We start from the raw sequence: 17,108 nt of genomic DNA on the forward strand, positions 1-17,108 counted from the left end.
AGGTTGTTTTGGCCGCGCCAGAACATCTCCCTCCTGTGGGCGGACTCGTCTCCCTCAAAGATGAGTCCGATGAGGGTGGTGTCATCTACAAACTTCAGGAGTTTGACAGACTGGTGTCTGTAGGTGCAGCCGTTGGTGTACAGGGGGAAGAGTAGGGGGGGAAGGACGCAGCCCTGGAGAGAGCCGGTGCTGATGGACCCGGAGTCGGACATGTTTTTGCCCAGCTTCTCGTGCTGTTTCCTGTCGGACAAGAAGTCGGTGATCCACCTGCAGGTGGAGTCAGGCACGTGCAGCTGGGAGAGCTCGTACACCAGTGTCGGTGGGAGGATGGTGTTGAAAGCGAAGCTGAAATCCAGAAAACAGGATCCTGGCGTAGGTGCCTGCATGTTCCAGGTGCTGTAGAATATAAGGAAAGGCCATTTTTACTTCATTGTCCACAGACCTGTTTGCTCTGCAGAGGGTCCAGGGGAACCATGATGGATTTGAGGTGTAGCAGAACTAGGCACTGAAAGACCTTCGTTACTACAGGGGTCAGCGCGATGGGCCTGTAGTCATTTAGGCTAGTAGGCTAGTCTGGGGTTAATTGTTTGTCAAATCTGCAGTAGAACTCGTTCAGGTCGTTGGCCAGGGGTGGGTCAGTCAGTGGACTGGGGGGATTTCGGTTTATAGTTGGTGACCTGTCTCACGCCTTTCCAGACAGAGGACGTGTTCCCCTCTGAGAACTGATGTGGTAGTTTCTCTGAGAAGCGTCGTTTAGCCTCCTTCACCGCCTTGCTCAACCCGTACCAGGCCTCTTTAAACTGGGCCTTGTCTCCACTCTTCCTTACTTCCACTTTCTCCAGCCTCAACTTCCTGGTTCTGGCTGTGAATCAGGGCTCGTCATTGTTGTGGCTGATTTGGGTGTGTGGGTTGGGGACACATACGTTCTCACAGTGGCTGACGGATGACATCACAGTGGCTGTGTACTCATCCAGGCTGTTACCAGCCTCTCCAACCACCCAGTCAACATAGCGCCCATCACAGCCAGCCTGTTCAAGCATTGTGCGTCATTGCTCCTTAGCTTCGCTGGTCCATTTCTGAATGTTGTCCTCTTTGGTCGAGTTGTGATCTTCTGACGGTATTTGGGGAGGTCATGGACACACAGTCTAGAATACAATTGATAACAGTTCAGTCCTGTGTTGTGGCCTGTTAGACTCAAGCGCGTGCGTGTGTGTGTGCGCGTGTGTGCGCGCGTGTGTGCGTGCGTGTGTGTGTGTGCACGTGCGTGTGCGTGTGTGTGTGTGTGTGTGTGTGTGTGTGTGTGTGTGCGTGCGTACTGAGACGATGAAACCCACAGTGTTCAGAGATAGAGGAAGCCTAACAGGCTGCATTTCCATATCTAAGGCCAGACCATTGGTGACATTCTCTGGTGACATTTGGAGGCTCTCTGAAGAGGCTAACAACACTCCGGTCCTTCACACACACACACACACACACACACACACACACACACAAAACACACACACATATACACACACGCACACACACACACACACACACACACACACACCCTGTTGCTCTCTGTGGGGAACTGGCCTAACAATGGACATTTCCCTGTGAAAACACACTTGTGAGAGGTGACAACATCCCCCAAACACAGATTGACACACACGCATACACACACACACACAATGCACGATGACAAACACACACACACACACATACACACAATGCCCAATGACAAATACACACACGCACACACACACAATGATTCAAACACAAAAAACATGTCAGTGGTGTGTGTGTTTGTTTGACAACATCCCCCAAAACACAGATTGACATACACACACACACACACACATACACACACAATGCACGATGACACACACACACACACACAATGATTCAAACACAAAACATAACAGTGGTGTACTACTGATATGTTTTGTGTGTTTGAATCATTGTGTGTGTGTGTGTGTGTGTGTGCGTGCGTGCGGGCGTGCGTGCGTGCGTGTTGCAGCTCATCACCTGGGTGGAGGGAGTATTCCTCCCTGCCCTCCGCAGCTCTGGAAAGCCATCTGCTGTGTGAACGGGGCTGTTATTGGTTCTAATTAAGAGGTGCTATCTGTCTCTCTCCTCCCTCCTCACACACACACACACACACACACACACACACCTAACCTTAAGCATCTTCTAAGGTCTTTGAAATGTAACACTTCAGTGATACCTGGAAGTTTTTCTGTCACTCAGTAATCAGCAAATGAATGGAGCCGCTTCAAGGTTGCTCATCAACACCTCCATTAACTGTTGACTGTAGTTCCATTCTCTGGTGGTGAACTGTGGATTCAAAACATTCTCCCTTGGTTTTTATTGAAAACCAAAACATCCATCATTACCTTACAGTGCAGACAGGAAGAGATGCAGGCAAGGCAGGAAGACTGGTCAGACGACAGAGTTGACAACTGGTCAGACGACAGAGTTGAAGAGTGGTCAGACGATGGAGTTGAAGACTGGTTAGATGACAGAGCTGTAGACTGGTCAGACAACAGTTGAAGACTGGTCAGACGACAGAGTTGAGGACTGGACAGACAACACAGTTTGTAATTTTGTTGTGTCTAGTTTTACACGGGAGAGAACAATCCCAGTCCCTCATCTCAGTCTCATCTGGACAAGGCCCAGTCTGCAAACCTGGCATCACTGCAGGCAGGGGTGTGTGCGTGTGTGTCTGAGAGGCTGCCAAACACATACCGCTCCACCCAGGAGCAGGTCTGACCTCAGAGAACCAGAGAAGTATGAAGGAAGCATATTTTCAGCTGAATTGCACTCTCAAAGTTCAGGCAGTGGTTGGAGAAAGGTCTCTGGTTCGAGGCCGGGCCATTTGACAAGTGATACCCCAACAGTGAATCACGAACAAGCATCTGCTAAGTGACTGAAATGTAAATGTGTGTCGCGATCCAGCCCCAGCCTACTGTAACCCAGAGTGGATCTGTTGCGTATTTAGGAGTGTCTATGCATCCAGCATACCCCCACCCCCGCCTCTCCACACTCTCTCAGTGTCAGAAACATTATGTCTCTTTCTACTGCAGACAAAGAGCTGTACTGTAGCTGTCTAGTTAACACACACACACACACACGCACACATTTCAAACTGGAGTACATTTCTGCTGTAGTCAGCACTTTTAGAGGCCTGAGACTCCCCCTCACTCTCTCTCCCTCTCTCTCTCTGGCGCTCAGACACAACCTCCCTTCTGGCTCGCGTTCTGTGAATCTGTTTCTCCCATGTTAACGTACTGCAGCAGAATGAGTTAAATGTGGATTATGTGGGTTATATTTTTATCCACTCTCAGCATGTGCAAGTTTTGAACCTCGTAGTGTTGTATTTAAAGTAGGCCTACACGGTGGTGAGATGTTGATTCCAAGGAGGTATTATTTCGTCAAGTATGGCAATTGAAGGTTCTTTTCTGATTTAAAATCTGCATTACGGCTGCCTCATATTTCTAAATCTAGAAACAACCTGGCAGCCGACAATAACAACAATAACCTTGACGGTATATACCAGACTGGCTACCCACGGCAGCGTCTCTGTTGTGAACTGTTCCGCGTTAACCTGGGGGCGCCGCTTCAGAGGTGCCTGTTACCACGGCAACGGAGAGCCACCGGATGATGTTGATTGGATGTCATACGTTCTGTTTTCTTTCCCCGCCCCCCACCCCCACCCACCCGTCCAGTAGTACAAAGGACCTTGTTTATTTGTACGACACCTTTCTCTCCGAGAGTGTTTGAATGACGCGGTGAGCGGTCGAGGAGAGGGGGTCTAGGTCTGGGCTTTGTCAGACGAATCCCCTTGTTACTCAGAATGCAGGTCATTTCCCTCCCAGCTGTACAGACAACTGTTGATAATATATTTTGGTGTGTTTATAGCGTCGTCCCCGGGTTCACCTGAGGTCCTGTCTCATGTCTCGGTGTGAGTGGTGTATTTCTGTCCGTAGCGCGCCCGGCGTGGCGAGCGAGGGATGCAGCCAGCACAGCGAGATGAAGCCCTAACGTTACCCAAACTGCAGAGACCTGACGGTACTGCCACGAGGACCCCTACTGGCCGTTCAGCGGCACTGCAGCCAGCCAGCCAGCCAACCAACAGCACCATCTCTTTCCCTGTTTGCTTTCTATTCATCTACTCACACAAACACTGCTGCCCAGTAAACGGAGATTTACTGGAATGGAGATTAAGCCTCTAATGGAGATATACCCTCTCTTATCCGCCTCTCTCCTGCTCTTTTCTTCTCCTCTTCTCCCAGTTCTGTCCATTTCTCACCCAACAGACAGTACATTAGTCATTTAGCCGATGCTTTTATCCAAAGTGACTTACAATACGTGCATTTAACATAGGTAGTCAGTGTACTACTACTCGCCACAACTCACCAGTCATCTCCTTTCTAAACAAGTTAAGTGTATTTGTATTTATTTATTTAAAGTTAAGTGTATTTGTATTTTGTATTTATTTATTTGTGAAGGGACAATGCACATAAATCCATAGTACAATACTATATATGAGCCAGATTTAGCCCAAATGACTAGTTTCCATCTGCTGTCCCTGGCCAGATATTTAAAAGGCAACCTGTAAGAAAAGCATAAAATACAGTACATTTATAATACATTACAAAGGTTAAAAAAACAGAATTACTCTAAAAACAATACTGAGACAGCATGCAGGAACTGACAAGACAAAGCATACACATAATAATACACAAGCATAATCTAGTGCTCGAGTCCAAGAGTATAGCGAACTAAAAATATAACCGATGCTTAAGAGGTATGATCCCGGTAGTAGTTCTACAGTACTCTCCTCACCTGTGGAGAGCCTGGTCTCTCTCAGACATCTGTTGGGGGGGGATTGAGATTAGGTGCGGGGCTGTAGACTAGAGCAGCTAATGTCATCTAATGTCAGCAGCTAAGTGACGAGCAGGGGTGACATGGACAGAACCCCCCCATCCCCCTAATTTCCTGATTTAACCCCCCCTTCCCCCCCCCACCACCACCACCTCAGCCCCACCAAACATGCCAAGCTGTTTACCTGGCTCAACCAATCCCAGCCAGCCTTGTTGCTAGGTAATGGCCTCCCCAGCCAGCTATGCTAATGCTCTGAGATCTCTCTGGGAGGAGATGGAGACAGAGAGGGAGAGGAGGGGAAAAGGGATAGACAAACCGAGAGAGAGGGAGAGAAGAAGGAGGAGGAGAGGAAATTGATATGCAGAGAATGAGAGCCACAAGTCAAGCAGGAGTGAAACAGGCAGGCAGACAGACAGAGAGACAGACAGACAGGCGGGCAGAGCGGGACAGGAATCAGGATGCTGGTGGCACCGTAGGAGACCTGCATGTTCCCCAGAGACCCGGGTCCTCCTGAGTGAATGATCACAAACACACAGTGGCCGGAAGCACCTTCTTCCTTCCTGTCCTCCTCCCTGTCACTTCCTGTCCTCTGCAGACCTGGGAACCGTGCAGAGCAGAGCATCGGGGGTCGTGGTATTCTGAAACGTCGACGTGGTCACTATTTTAGGCTGGTAGAAAGTTGGAAACTCGCAACTCCATCTGTTCAGCTGTGATGAGTCATATTCTGCCTGGTCTGTTTTGGAAGCAGCCAGCCAGCCAGCCAGCCAGTCAGCCAGTCTGCCAATCACCAGGCTGTATAATGTCAGTCTCAAACAGAGCGTGTTGAATTGGGAGTTTATGTCGGGGGGGGGGAGAGAGGAGCAGAGAGGAGAAACTAGAATCTTCTCCTATGCCTGGGAGGCGGGTTGAGATGACAGCCAGGCGTCTGCACCAGATGACCCCCCCCCCCAGAATGAGAATGAGCGTAGAAGCAGCCGTTGAATCCCCCAGGCCCCTGAATTCATATGCATGACCCACGAAGGGATGGAGCTGGGTCCCCTGTTATTAGAAAAAGACCTTTACATTCATACATGAGCCTTGTATTAACACAGATAAATATGAACAAGGATTTTGTGTGTGTATGTGTGTGTGCGCACGCACGCACGCACGCAGGCACACGCGTGGGTGTGTTCAGTACGGATAGATGTGCTTTAATAACTTATGTGGCGAGCTGGGCACTGGGCTAGGATGAGGGGAGGGGACGATGGAGTGTTTGTGGGTGTGTGTGCATGTGCGCGTGTTTGACCATAGCAGTGAGCTGAATACTAATACAGTAAAAAATGCCATTGTGTTTCAGCCTCTCCCTGTATCCTGCCTGATTCCTCTCCCTGTGATGTGTGTGTGTGTGTGGGTGTGGGTGGGTGTGGGTGTTTGGATGTGGATGTGTGTAGGTGCACACTGCACATGCGTGCGCGATTGTCTCAAACCTCTTGTCTATATAGCTGTGGCTGATATGTGTGAAGATCTGAGGGCAGCGACGGAGAGGTGTTCCACGATGGGGGTTATCGAATTCTCTGGCGGCCCTCTCCCCCGCCAGAGAGACCGCTTTTAGACCTTTCTGAACCTCCCCAGAACCACCAGCTTTATCACGAAAAGGAACGAATATACTGTATCCCGCTCGACACCAATCACAGATGGCCCTGAGCACTGGGGTCGCAGCGAGCTTGACTGACTGGTCCGAGTCGGTCTACCTTGAGAGGGAGAGGGAGAGGGAGAGAGAGGGAGAGGGAGAGGGGGGGGGGGGATGGGAATATAGATCACAGGAGAGTAAGGTGAGGGAGAGGTGAAATGTAATAGGCTGTTGACTGTTTATAAACGACGCGGTATGAAAACCGCTGAAGTGTGAGAAAGTAAGCATTGATCAGTAGCCTCCGGCCCCAGCCAGTGTAGTATGGTCAGACAGATGTGTGTTATTGATCCAGGTCACGTATTGACTCTCAAACCGCCGTCGACGTACAGGTTTTCCATTGCGCCGCAAAGCGTCGTTTCTCCACCTTCAAATGATTTTTCATATTATGTTTGACATGCAGTATAACACACACAGACACATAATCTATCCCCCCCCCACACACACACACACAAACCTCTATAAAAGCTTTGAGTGAGCCAATCTGCTCAATTTGAGCTTTTTCCCGCGGCATGGTGGGACATTTGCATACACTGACCTCTAATTGGACGGTTGTCCCTGAATCTCTGTATCATCCAATCAATGTGAGCAAGATCAAAAGGACCGGCATCAACAACACACACACACACACACACGCATGCAGGCAGCCCTTCAGACGGATTAGCTGGTTGTGAGGCATCTGTTAGCTGATTGAAGACGTGTGGTTGGGTGGAATACATCAGAGCTGGAACAGCCGCTGTCTGACATTTCCCTTCATGTTTATTTATTGGACCCTCTTCTCACACACACACACACACACACACAAATTCTCTCTTACACCCCCCCCCCTCCCCACACACACACGCACAAACGCTCTCTGACACCCCCCCAAAAACACACAAACACACACAAAGTCTCTGACTCAAATACTGTACACACACACACACACACACACACACAGAGGGAAGAATTAGTGTCTCGTCCCGTATTCAGAGGGCTGCCACAGGTGACTGATTGCCTTCTCTCAGTTAGCTGGGTCTGATAGTCTCTCTCCGTCTTTCATGTTTGCGCTGTAGCATCTAAACAACGCTGCAACGTATGACACCACTAACTAGGCTTATCACCCTGAGTCCGGGACCACAGTACTGCCACACTGGGACCACAGTACTGCCACACTGGGACCACAGTACTGCCACACTGGGACCACAGTACTGCCACACTGGGACCACAGTACTGCCACACTGGGACCACAGTACTGCCACACTGGGACCACAGTACTGCCACACTGGGACCACAGTACTGCCACACTGGGACCACAGTACTGCCACACTGGGACCACAGTACTGCCACACTGGGACCACAGTGAAGCTGACAATGCATAGAAGTGGATTAAAAAGTCTAATCCAGACATGGAAAATCGGGGGATTTGATCATTTTTTGAGAGCCATGTCACGGAATATCAGGGAATTTAGTTTTTAGCATGTTTAAATCAAAGTGTAATATTTTCCATGCAGTACTGTATTCATCTTAATCGGGTTATTTCACACGTTTCCCGTACTGCATGAGTGGTTGTTATGGTTACTTGATTTTTCAGCGCCCATTTATCCACTTCGTGCTCGTCAACAGTTTTTCGGTGCATTATAGGTCATGGAAATCCAGCTTTTTACTCATCTAAAGTCAGGCTATTTGACATTGAACCCTGGTAAACATGTTCATTGGGCTTACACAGGCACCACAACCAGTCCAAGCGCATACAGCCTTAATCTATTTCTGTACAGTCCGTGTACAGTACATCGTAGCGCCGGACCCTAACCCTTCTCCCCCCTGTCTATCCATAGGGAGGACCAGCAGCAACCAGAGGCTTCCAGGGTTCCCACGGCAACCCCAGACCGACCCCCCAACTCCGCCTCGACCAACCACAGCGACAGCTCGGCGGTGCACAGGGCCAATCAGATGCTACGGGACCTGGGGCGCCTCAAGGCGGAGATGCACACTCTGCTGACGGTGAGGCTGGACCATAGGCCCGGCCCCACCCTTCCATGCAGGCCAGGGAACATGAATCAAATGCACCTCCAGTTTCTAAAACTGAACGCATTCTCCACTGAAAGCGCCTCTTGGTTCTAGCCTGGGAAACTGAGGAGTAGCTAGTTTGGCTTCTCTACTTTTCAACTACCGTGAATGACGTCCAGCTGTCTCTCGTCCATAAGAACAAGGCCCGCCCACCCTCTGCTCCAAGCCTGTTCCTCTCCAATCATCAGTCATGCTCGAGTGGCAGATACTTACGTTATCCCTTCCACCTATATACTTGTAGTGGTGTGTGCGTGTGTGCGTGTGTGTGTGTGTGCGTGCGTGCGTGCGTGTGTGTGCGTGTGTGTGTGTGTATGTGTGTGTGTGTGTGTGTGTGTGTGATGGCTGTGCGTGTGTTTGTGTGTGTGTGATGGCTGTGCTTGGTGTGTTTGTGATGGCTGTGCATGTGTGTGTGTATGATGGCTGTGCGTGTGTGTGTGTGATGGCTGTGCGTGGCGTGCAGCGTCCTCGCGGCACTGTCTCTTCCTCTAAGTGGTCCAATGTCATCGCCGGTATTCTGCCACGAGACGGCAAGCTAATTTAATTGTCCCTCTGGCTCTGATGAAATCAAGCCTGAGACACGAGTGTGTCTTGTATTTCAATGACCACACAATTTACCATTGTTTCTCATCTCTCTCTCTCCCTAACTCCCTCTCTCCTTCTCTTTCTCTCTCTCTCTCTCTCCTTCTCTCTACCCCGCCCCCCTCTCTCTCTCTCTCTCTAATAAATGCAAACTCTTCTCGTTTGTAGTGTTGCCTGCATGCTCCTGACTGTCAGTTGGTCTGTCTGTCTGTCTGCCTGTCTGCCTGTCTGTCTGTCTGTCTGTCCGTCCGCCTGTTTGTCCGCCTGTCTGTCCGCCTGTCCGCCTGTCTGTCTGTCTGTCTGTCTGTCTGTCTGTCTGTCTGTCTGTCTGTCTGTCTGTCTGTCTGTCTGTCTGTCTGTCTGTCTGCCTGCCGTTCTTACTCCTCCGTCTCCCCCCGCCCCTCCAGGTTCCAGATGTCTTACCTGGGCAGAGCGGCAGAGCGACACCCCAGCCTGGTTCCAGCAGCACCGCCCGGCCGTCCGCTCCCCCCACCACCGCCCCCCCGCCCCTCCCCGCCAGCTCCACGGTACCATGGCAACCCCTGCCTCTGCAGTGCCAGATTTACGAGTCTCCTCTCCTCGGTTTCTCTCCTCTCCTTCCTTTCGTCTCGCCTCCCCTCCTCTGATTTCTCCCCTCCCCCCACCTTCTCTCCTCCTCCCATCCTTTCTGTCTTCTCCTCTCCTTCCTTTCGACACCCCCTCCTCCTCTCCTCTCTGTTTTCTTCTCTCCTTCCTTTCACCCCCCTTTCTCCTCCCCTCTCCCCTCCATCCTCTCCTCCCCCATTCTCTCCTCCTCTCCCCTCTCCTCCCCTCCCCTCCTCTCCTCTGTTTTCTCCCCTCCTCTCCTACCGTTGTGTGTGTCCATCAGTGTTAGCCGTGTCTCTGTGTGAGCAGCAGGGATAAATCAGGTGTTATCTGCGCGGAGCACGCGCCTGGACCAGGGCACACAATGGCAGCAGACAGCAGCTCGCTGGCTGCCTCTCCCCTGGCTCTCGGCCGCCCCCCCCTGCCCTCAGAGAGAGAGGAAGCGCGGCCGCCATCGTGTACGCTTGCTGGTGTGATAGATTCAGACGCTCAGCTTGTTGACAGAGACCGGACGATGGCAGAACTGTTGTCGAATGCCTCCTTCCGACAGGTCTACACACAAAACACAGACAATATTGGTTTAGGACTAATAATCGCATGTCAGTGTGCGTGTGTGTGGGGGGGGGGGGGTTCTCTTCTGTTTTTTTGAGGTGTGTTAATATGGATTCCTGCTGCACCAATCACGTCCCCTCGGAGACGCTGCAGCTGGAGGAGGAGAGGAGAGGTGAGAAGAGGCGAGAAGGGGAGAGGAGAGAGGAGAGGCGAGAAGGGGAGAGGCGAGGAGAGGAGGGGAGGGGAGAGGCGAGGCGAGGCGAGGAGAGGAGAGGAGGGGAGGGGAGGGGAGGGGAGAGGCGAGGCGAGGCGAGGCAGGACGTACCGGCTGCAGTACAACAGATATTCATCTCTGGGAAGCTCTGGACCTACAGTATGAAAACCCTCATCAGTACAGAGAGGGAAAGCTACCGTTCTACCGTTCTGATTGGTGGGATCAGATCTGTGTTGTTGTGTAGATGTGCTCTTTTTTTCCCTCATACATAAAAAAAAAAAAAAAAGGTGAACTCCCCCACACACACTCTGTCATGCGACTATGAGTCCTAAACTGATATGGTCTGTTTGTGTTTTGTGTATAAAGTCAAATTTCCTCCACGCCTAATGAATCCTCGTGGAGACCTGTTAGAAGGAGGCGTTCTACAACAGGAGACAAAACCAATGTTGCATTGTCCAGTCTCTTGGAAATCAAAAATAAACACAGGATTTCCAGACCCTTCAATTTTTGTGATTTGGGTCTGGCAAAGCTAGTCTCTGTCAACAGGCTAAACGACTGAATCGATCACACCAACACCTCCTTAGCAAAACCCCACCAATACATGGCAGCCGTGCTTCATTGGGATTGTAATACTATTGAATGTTATTTGAATCCTATCAAAAAAAAGAGCTTGGGTGCAATCAAAGCTTATTTGTCATGAAGGAAAATATTTCTGAAAATGCATGCTGCAATAATGGTTACTGTAGATTCTCCATCTTTCCATAGAAACAGTATTAGAGTCATCTGTGGTGGTTGTGGAAAGGAGTGTGTATACTGCCTGTTACCTAGGGGAGCGGAGGAGAGAACACACCATGTCCCCCGCTGAGCTGCCTGGGCAGCTGAGAGAGAGAGGGGAGGAGAGAGAGAGACGGGGAGCAGAGAGAGAGAGAGAGGGGGGGGGATAGGGGGAGGGAGAGAGAGGTGGGGTGGCAGAGATGAGGAGCAGAGAGAGAGGGAGAGAGAGACGGGGAGCAGAGAGAGTGAGAGAGGCAGAGGGAGAGAGAGAGAGACGAGCAGAGTGAGAGTGAGAGATGGGGACCAGAGAGAGAGAGAGAGAGAAAGAGAGATGGGGAGCAGAGTAAGGAGGTATATTGAGATATATTACCTCTAAACCAGGTAGTGGCTCCCTTTGTTTCCGTTTCATCGGAGCGGAGAGGAAAGGAGGGCTGTTTGTCTCCAACTGGGACAGGAGAAACCCTCCCCCCCTGACTCTCTTGCTGCATCTCTACCTGTCTGTTTGTCTCTCTCTCTCTCTCTCTGTCTCTCTCTCACTCGCTGTCTCTCTCTCTCTGTTTCTCTTTCTCCCTCTCTGTCTCTCTCCCTGTCTCTGACCTAAAATGACTCGGCACAGAAACCCAACTTCGTTGTTCTAGACTATCACACCAAACATCTGCTAGAAAAACTTTCATCTTGTTTGTCTGCCTGTCGCAGTTCATAGGCTTCTGGCATCTGTGATTGGAAAAGGCAGTTAGTTAGTTAGTTATATAATTCTTTAGGTGCTGGTTTGATTGGCTTGCCAATGGCATTAATCCACATTCACCCACAGTCCTGTCTGTGTATGTGTATATGATGGATGGGTTATTTAGACAGCAGAATGGACCAATAAGTTGTATTGTATTTTATCATATCGCATTGTGTTGTACGTCCTGTCTCCTCCCTGCTGTCCCAGGATGCAGCAGGAGAGGTACAGGTTCCGGCCACGGCGCCCCTTACCCTCGCCGGACCCCCCCTGCTCCAGAGGACCCCTCCGGCGCCGTCCATGTTCGAGGATGCCGAGAAGGTTCTCCGGCAGGTGCAGAGGAACCGCAAGGTTCTAGACGAGAACCTGCAGGCCATGCTGAGGGCCAAAGACGGAGAGGTTCTCCACTGCCAGCTCGAGGCTCTTGCCAACAACAGGTAAACTTACCTGTCTCTCTTTCCAACAACAGGTAAACGTACCTGTCTCTCTCTCCAACAACAGGTAAACGTACTTGTCTCCCTCTCCAACAACAGGTAAACGTATCTGTCTCTCTCTCCAACAACAGGTAAACGTACCTGTCTCTCTCTCCCACAGATAGAGGATAGGCTACATACTGCATAGAGACCCCTAAACACAGGGGAATTAGGTTGAGACTTGGTTAGTCTCGCATAGCCAGACCTATCGTCACACTTCGTTTACGATGTGCCAGCGCTGGAGAAAGGTCTGGCTGGACTCATTAACATTCGGGGATAGGGGGAGAAAAAATGCTTTAAACTAGTCACAATCATCTTTGGCGGAGTGATGGCTACAGTAGGTTGTTGTTTCACGCAGTCTGGGAGAACTCCCATCTCCACTGATTGGCCGACCGCATGAATCGGCGCCACTGATTGGGCAGTAATAAATGAACGACAAGGATTGTCCCCAAAACCTACATCCATTGAATCAGACTAAGATTCTGTTAATTTGGTTTAGATGCAGGATGTAATGTTGGTGCACCACAAATAAGCATGTTTCTCAAAAACAAAGATGGATGTGTGTATACACACCAAATGTGTGTGTGGATAGCTTGGGTGACAAGATAGAAGGAACACTGCTGTCAACCGTCTGTTCCCTTAGGAACGTGCTGAATCCCTCCAGAACGTTCAGCTGGTGGTGGTGGTTGATGTTGATGTTGTTGTAGTCATTGTTGCCCAGAGTGCATTGGGAGAGCTGAGGCGTCGTTGAGAGACGAGCCTCGTGGTGTATGTCTGTCTGTTTGCCTGTGTGTGCGTGCGTGCGTGCGCATAGTGTGTGTGTGTGTGTGTGTGTGTGTATGATTGACAGGTGCCCTCAGAGCGTTCCTCAGGCAGTGAGAAAGCCAAGCTGAACTATCAGGTTAGACTGGCAGCTGTCAGGGGGCCAACCAGCCCCCACTATCACTCTGCTTGCTCGCTCGCTCGCTCTCTCTCTCTCTCTCTCTCTCTCACAGTGAATTCAGTGTGAGAGCGGAGTGCTCTGCGGTTCTGTTCCTCTGGAGGTCAACAGCGCCTGCCTGGAACAGGGAGCGAGGAGAGAGTTAACATCCTGCTTTCAGAGAGAAACGCAGAGGGAATATCTAGAGATGAGTGACAGTGCCTTTGTCCCATTCTCCCATACATATGCAGAAGTAGATGCAGACACTGAAGTGCTTAGCATCAGTAGCTGGCATTTTACCACCCCAAATCAAAGAGGGAACTATTCAGCTGAGGGCTGTCTGTCTGTCTAGGGATAATGGCCTCTATCTACGTGTCTCTGTATATAAAACCAACATGAGGTACTGCTGCTGAATCCTGTCACTGCCAGACTCAGGGGATCACACCCTACTGACTGACTGACTGACTGACTGACTGGCTGGCTGGCTGACTGACTGGCTGGCTGGCTGACTGCCCTTCAGACAGACAGAGGGCGTCTCAGATCACCCCCAACGAGAGAGAGCCTCAGAGACAGGGGGAGGAGTGGAGGAGTGAACAGAAGAGGAGGAGTGAAGAGAGAAGAGGAGGAGCGAGAGAGAAGAGGAGGAGTGGAGAGAGGAGAGGAGGAGTAGAGAGGAGTGAAAGGAGCACGTGGGGGGCAGTTTGTCCAGAGGACAGAGCAGAGCCATGGTCTAGCCCAGGCGGTGTGTGTGTGTCTGGGGAGGCTTGACATTGACCACTGGCTGGGAAGCGGCCGTGGCGGTGGGGTGCGCTCTCCAGGCAGACAGACACCGCGGTGCGGAGGAGAGGAGAGGAGAGGATGGGAGGGGAAGGGAGAGGAGAGATTAGAGGAGAAAGACAAGGTCAGGGGACATCTGCACACATTTTAACATTTTGCGGTTAAATTGTTCCCCCATTCGGACTAGGTAACTTACACCCCTGCTGCTAAAGACACACACACACACACACACACACACACACACACACACACAGAGCCTGAGAGGAAATGTCAGACCACATGCTAATCGTCTTCAAAATGGCAGCCGCCGCAATCAGCTTCCTGTGTTAATGTCAGATTCAAGAAAAACACAAACACTCTGATTGATGCAGCTGCTACCTCACCCACCCACACACACACACACACCATCCTGCTAATGGCCTTGATCTCCTCCTGAGTAGAAAGGTTGCAGGGCTTCTACCGCCAGATGCTCCCGGTCGTTCTGGTACGGAGCATGGACGAACTCTCACGTTACCACGGCGATGAGGTGTGTGTGTGTGTGTGTGTGTGTGCGCGCGCGCGCATGTATGTGTGTGTAATGTACATGATTGGGCTGATGTGATGGATTCAACCATTTATGGTTCTGACAGTGCAGAACAAGACAGAGGTGGGACTTAATGGCCGTCATCCGTTTTAGCCAACTACTAATGAAGTCATTTGCCAAGCAGGATGGCCACCCAGGGTTCCGGAGCAGATATGGACTAGCATTGTTATGGTATGCTGCAAAGGGTGCTATTTAGAAAAATTAGGTACAGTTGTTGAATCCTCTGTAAAAAGGTTCCAGATATATCTCTTTTCAGGTCAAACTATTTTAGGTTCCAAATAGCACCTTTTACAGGGTTCTCACTTGAAAAGTGTTTTACCTGAAGCCCTTGTTTCCAGAAGGTTCCACTGCTGTTACAAACGGTTCTATATACTATATTACCCTTTTTGTGGGTGTTATATTGTAAATGTTTCAGGGCTCCTACCAAGGCAAATTATGTCTGTCAATTGTGTCCAATATGTCACTGCCAATGGTCTTACAGAGTGGACCTTGCAGGGTGAATGGGCCTGATTGTAGATATCTACCATACTTGGACAGACCTTCTTGACCATTCCCCTCTGTTTTCCTAGTCCTAGTTCCCCAGTGCCCTCACCCCCCTCTGCCCTGCTCCCCTGTGTCTCCTCTCTGCACCCCCTCTAGATCCTCTGCCCCCCCCCTAGTCCCTCTCCCTAATCCCTCTAGGCCTCCTAGTCCCTCTCCCTAATCCCTCTAGTCCCCCTGGCCCCCTCTAGCCCCCCTAGTCCCTCTCCCTAGTCCTTCTAGTCCCTCTAGGCCTCCCCAGCTCCTGGACCAGTCCCAGTTCCCCAGCTCCAGCCATAGTCCCTGTTTCCCTCAGGCCTTGTCTCCCTGTTGAGTCTCCTTGTTTAGGTTGGTGTCTTGTTTGGTTCACCCTTAACGGTCTGTCTCCTGGGTAATTAGCTGCACCTGTGCCTCGTTCTGTCTCTCACCTGCACCTGGTTCCCTTGATGTGTCTCTGTGTAAACAGCATTCCCCTGTGTCCCCTTTGTCGATTCTTTGTTCTGTGTTTGTGTAGTCTGACAAGATGGATGTAGGTTTTGGGCATAAGCCTTGTCATTCGTTTATTACTGCCCAATCAGTGGCAATGGAATTTAATCTGATTGGACCGACAGCCGTGAAACAACAACAACAACCTGGCGACCGCTCCGCTGAACACGATTGTGATTGGTTTAAAGAACTACTGCGTTTTTTCTCCCCTATCCCCAAATGGTAATGAGTCCAGCCAGACCTTTCTCCAGCGCTGGGTCTGGCTACGTGAGACTCATGTGTCCCCGCAATTCTGCTCCTAGTGTTCCCCCTGAACCTCCTCTGTCTGCGTCTTATGTCCAACCCTTCCTGCAACCCTAACACCATGACCGTACATGAACAGACTATGACCGTACCTGAACACACCTTGACCATACCTGAACACACCATGACTATACCTGAACACACCATGACCATACCTGAACACACCTTGACCATACCTGAAAACACTGTGACCATACCTGTTAACACTGTGATCATACCTGAACAGACTAATAGTCTATGTCAAGATGTGTTCAGGTATGGTCCTAGTCTCAAACTACGACCATACCTGAACACACCTTGACACACTTGTGTCCATATGGGACCTCACTGTGTTCTAGAACCCGTTTGACGGAATCCTTTCATTCAACCCAAGAACCTAGTCTTTATGTCTCCTCTCCCTGTCAGATTCCCTCCCCCAGCATGCCTCTGGTTTCTCCTTGTTCAGTTCTCTGCCTCTGGACACATCTGGTCCCTGGCTGTCTCAGCCATGAATCCTGTTTGCCCTTCACAAATGAGGTGAAGGATTCAGACTTATTTTGGGTTGCAGAGCGGTCAGATCGTGGCCGGTCTGTGCCTGCAGACCGCGGAGACAACGGCACCAGTGCGTTTCTTCTTTTGACGGCGTGGAGGAAAACTGACTTAACACACAAAACACAAACGGACAATATCAGTTTGTGATTAATAGCCACACGTCCAGATTCAAGATTCCTTTTATTCGTCACATTTAAAGTACGGTGTACAGTCACGGTTGCCGTCACGTCAGAGTGTAGGGGAGCTCTGTTCTCTTTTATGCCGCAACAGCACTGGTGTGTCTTGGTGCCCTGCGCCTGTGGGAAACAGGTGCTTGCTGCCGTTAGAATGCTTGTCGTTAGGCCTCTCTCTGTCTCCCTGTTTTAGGATATCGGTAGAGGCAGCGAAGCACCCCCCCCCCACACACACACACACACACTCACACACTCTCCCCTCCTGCCCAGAGCCAGAGGATCTTACAGTGAGGAGAGACTGAGGGGTGGACTGGCCACGTCGCTGGCTGGCTAGA

General features: G+C 50.7%; 1 protein-coding gene across 1 annotated transcript in view; it reads left to right on the plus strand.

The window, feature by feature from the left end:
* Positions 1 to 4,778: 4,778 nt before the first annotated feature.
* The window catches only part of kiaa0586 (KIAA0586 ortholog), a gene marked incomplete at its 5' end in the record, with an annotated part of 63,837 nt that continues 51,507 nt past the window's right edge, over positions 4,779 to 17,108 (plus strand). The window contains 4 exons of the mRNA XM_084438895.1: positions 4,779 to 4,789; positions 8,350 to 8,515; positions 9,568 to 9,687; positions 12,220 to 12,446. Of these exons, the coding sequence (XP_084295021.1) occupies positions 4,779 to 4,789; positions 8,350 to 8,515; positions 9,568 to 9,687; positions 12,220 to 12,446 (524 nt within the window). The remainder of the gene's footprint in view (positions 4,790 to 8,349; positions 8,516 to 9,567; positions 9,688 to 12,219; positions 12,447 to 17,108) is intronic.

The sequence above is a fragment of the Borostomias antarcticus genome (assembly GCF_949987555.1).
Source record: "Borostomias antarcticus genome assembly, chromosome: 5".
In the NCBI taxonomy this organism is placed as follows: Eukaryota; Metazoa; Chordata; class Actinopteri; order Stomiiformes; family Stomiidae; genus Borostomias; species Borostomias antarcticus.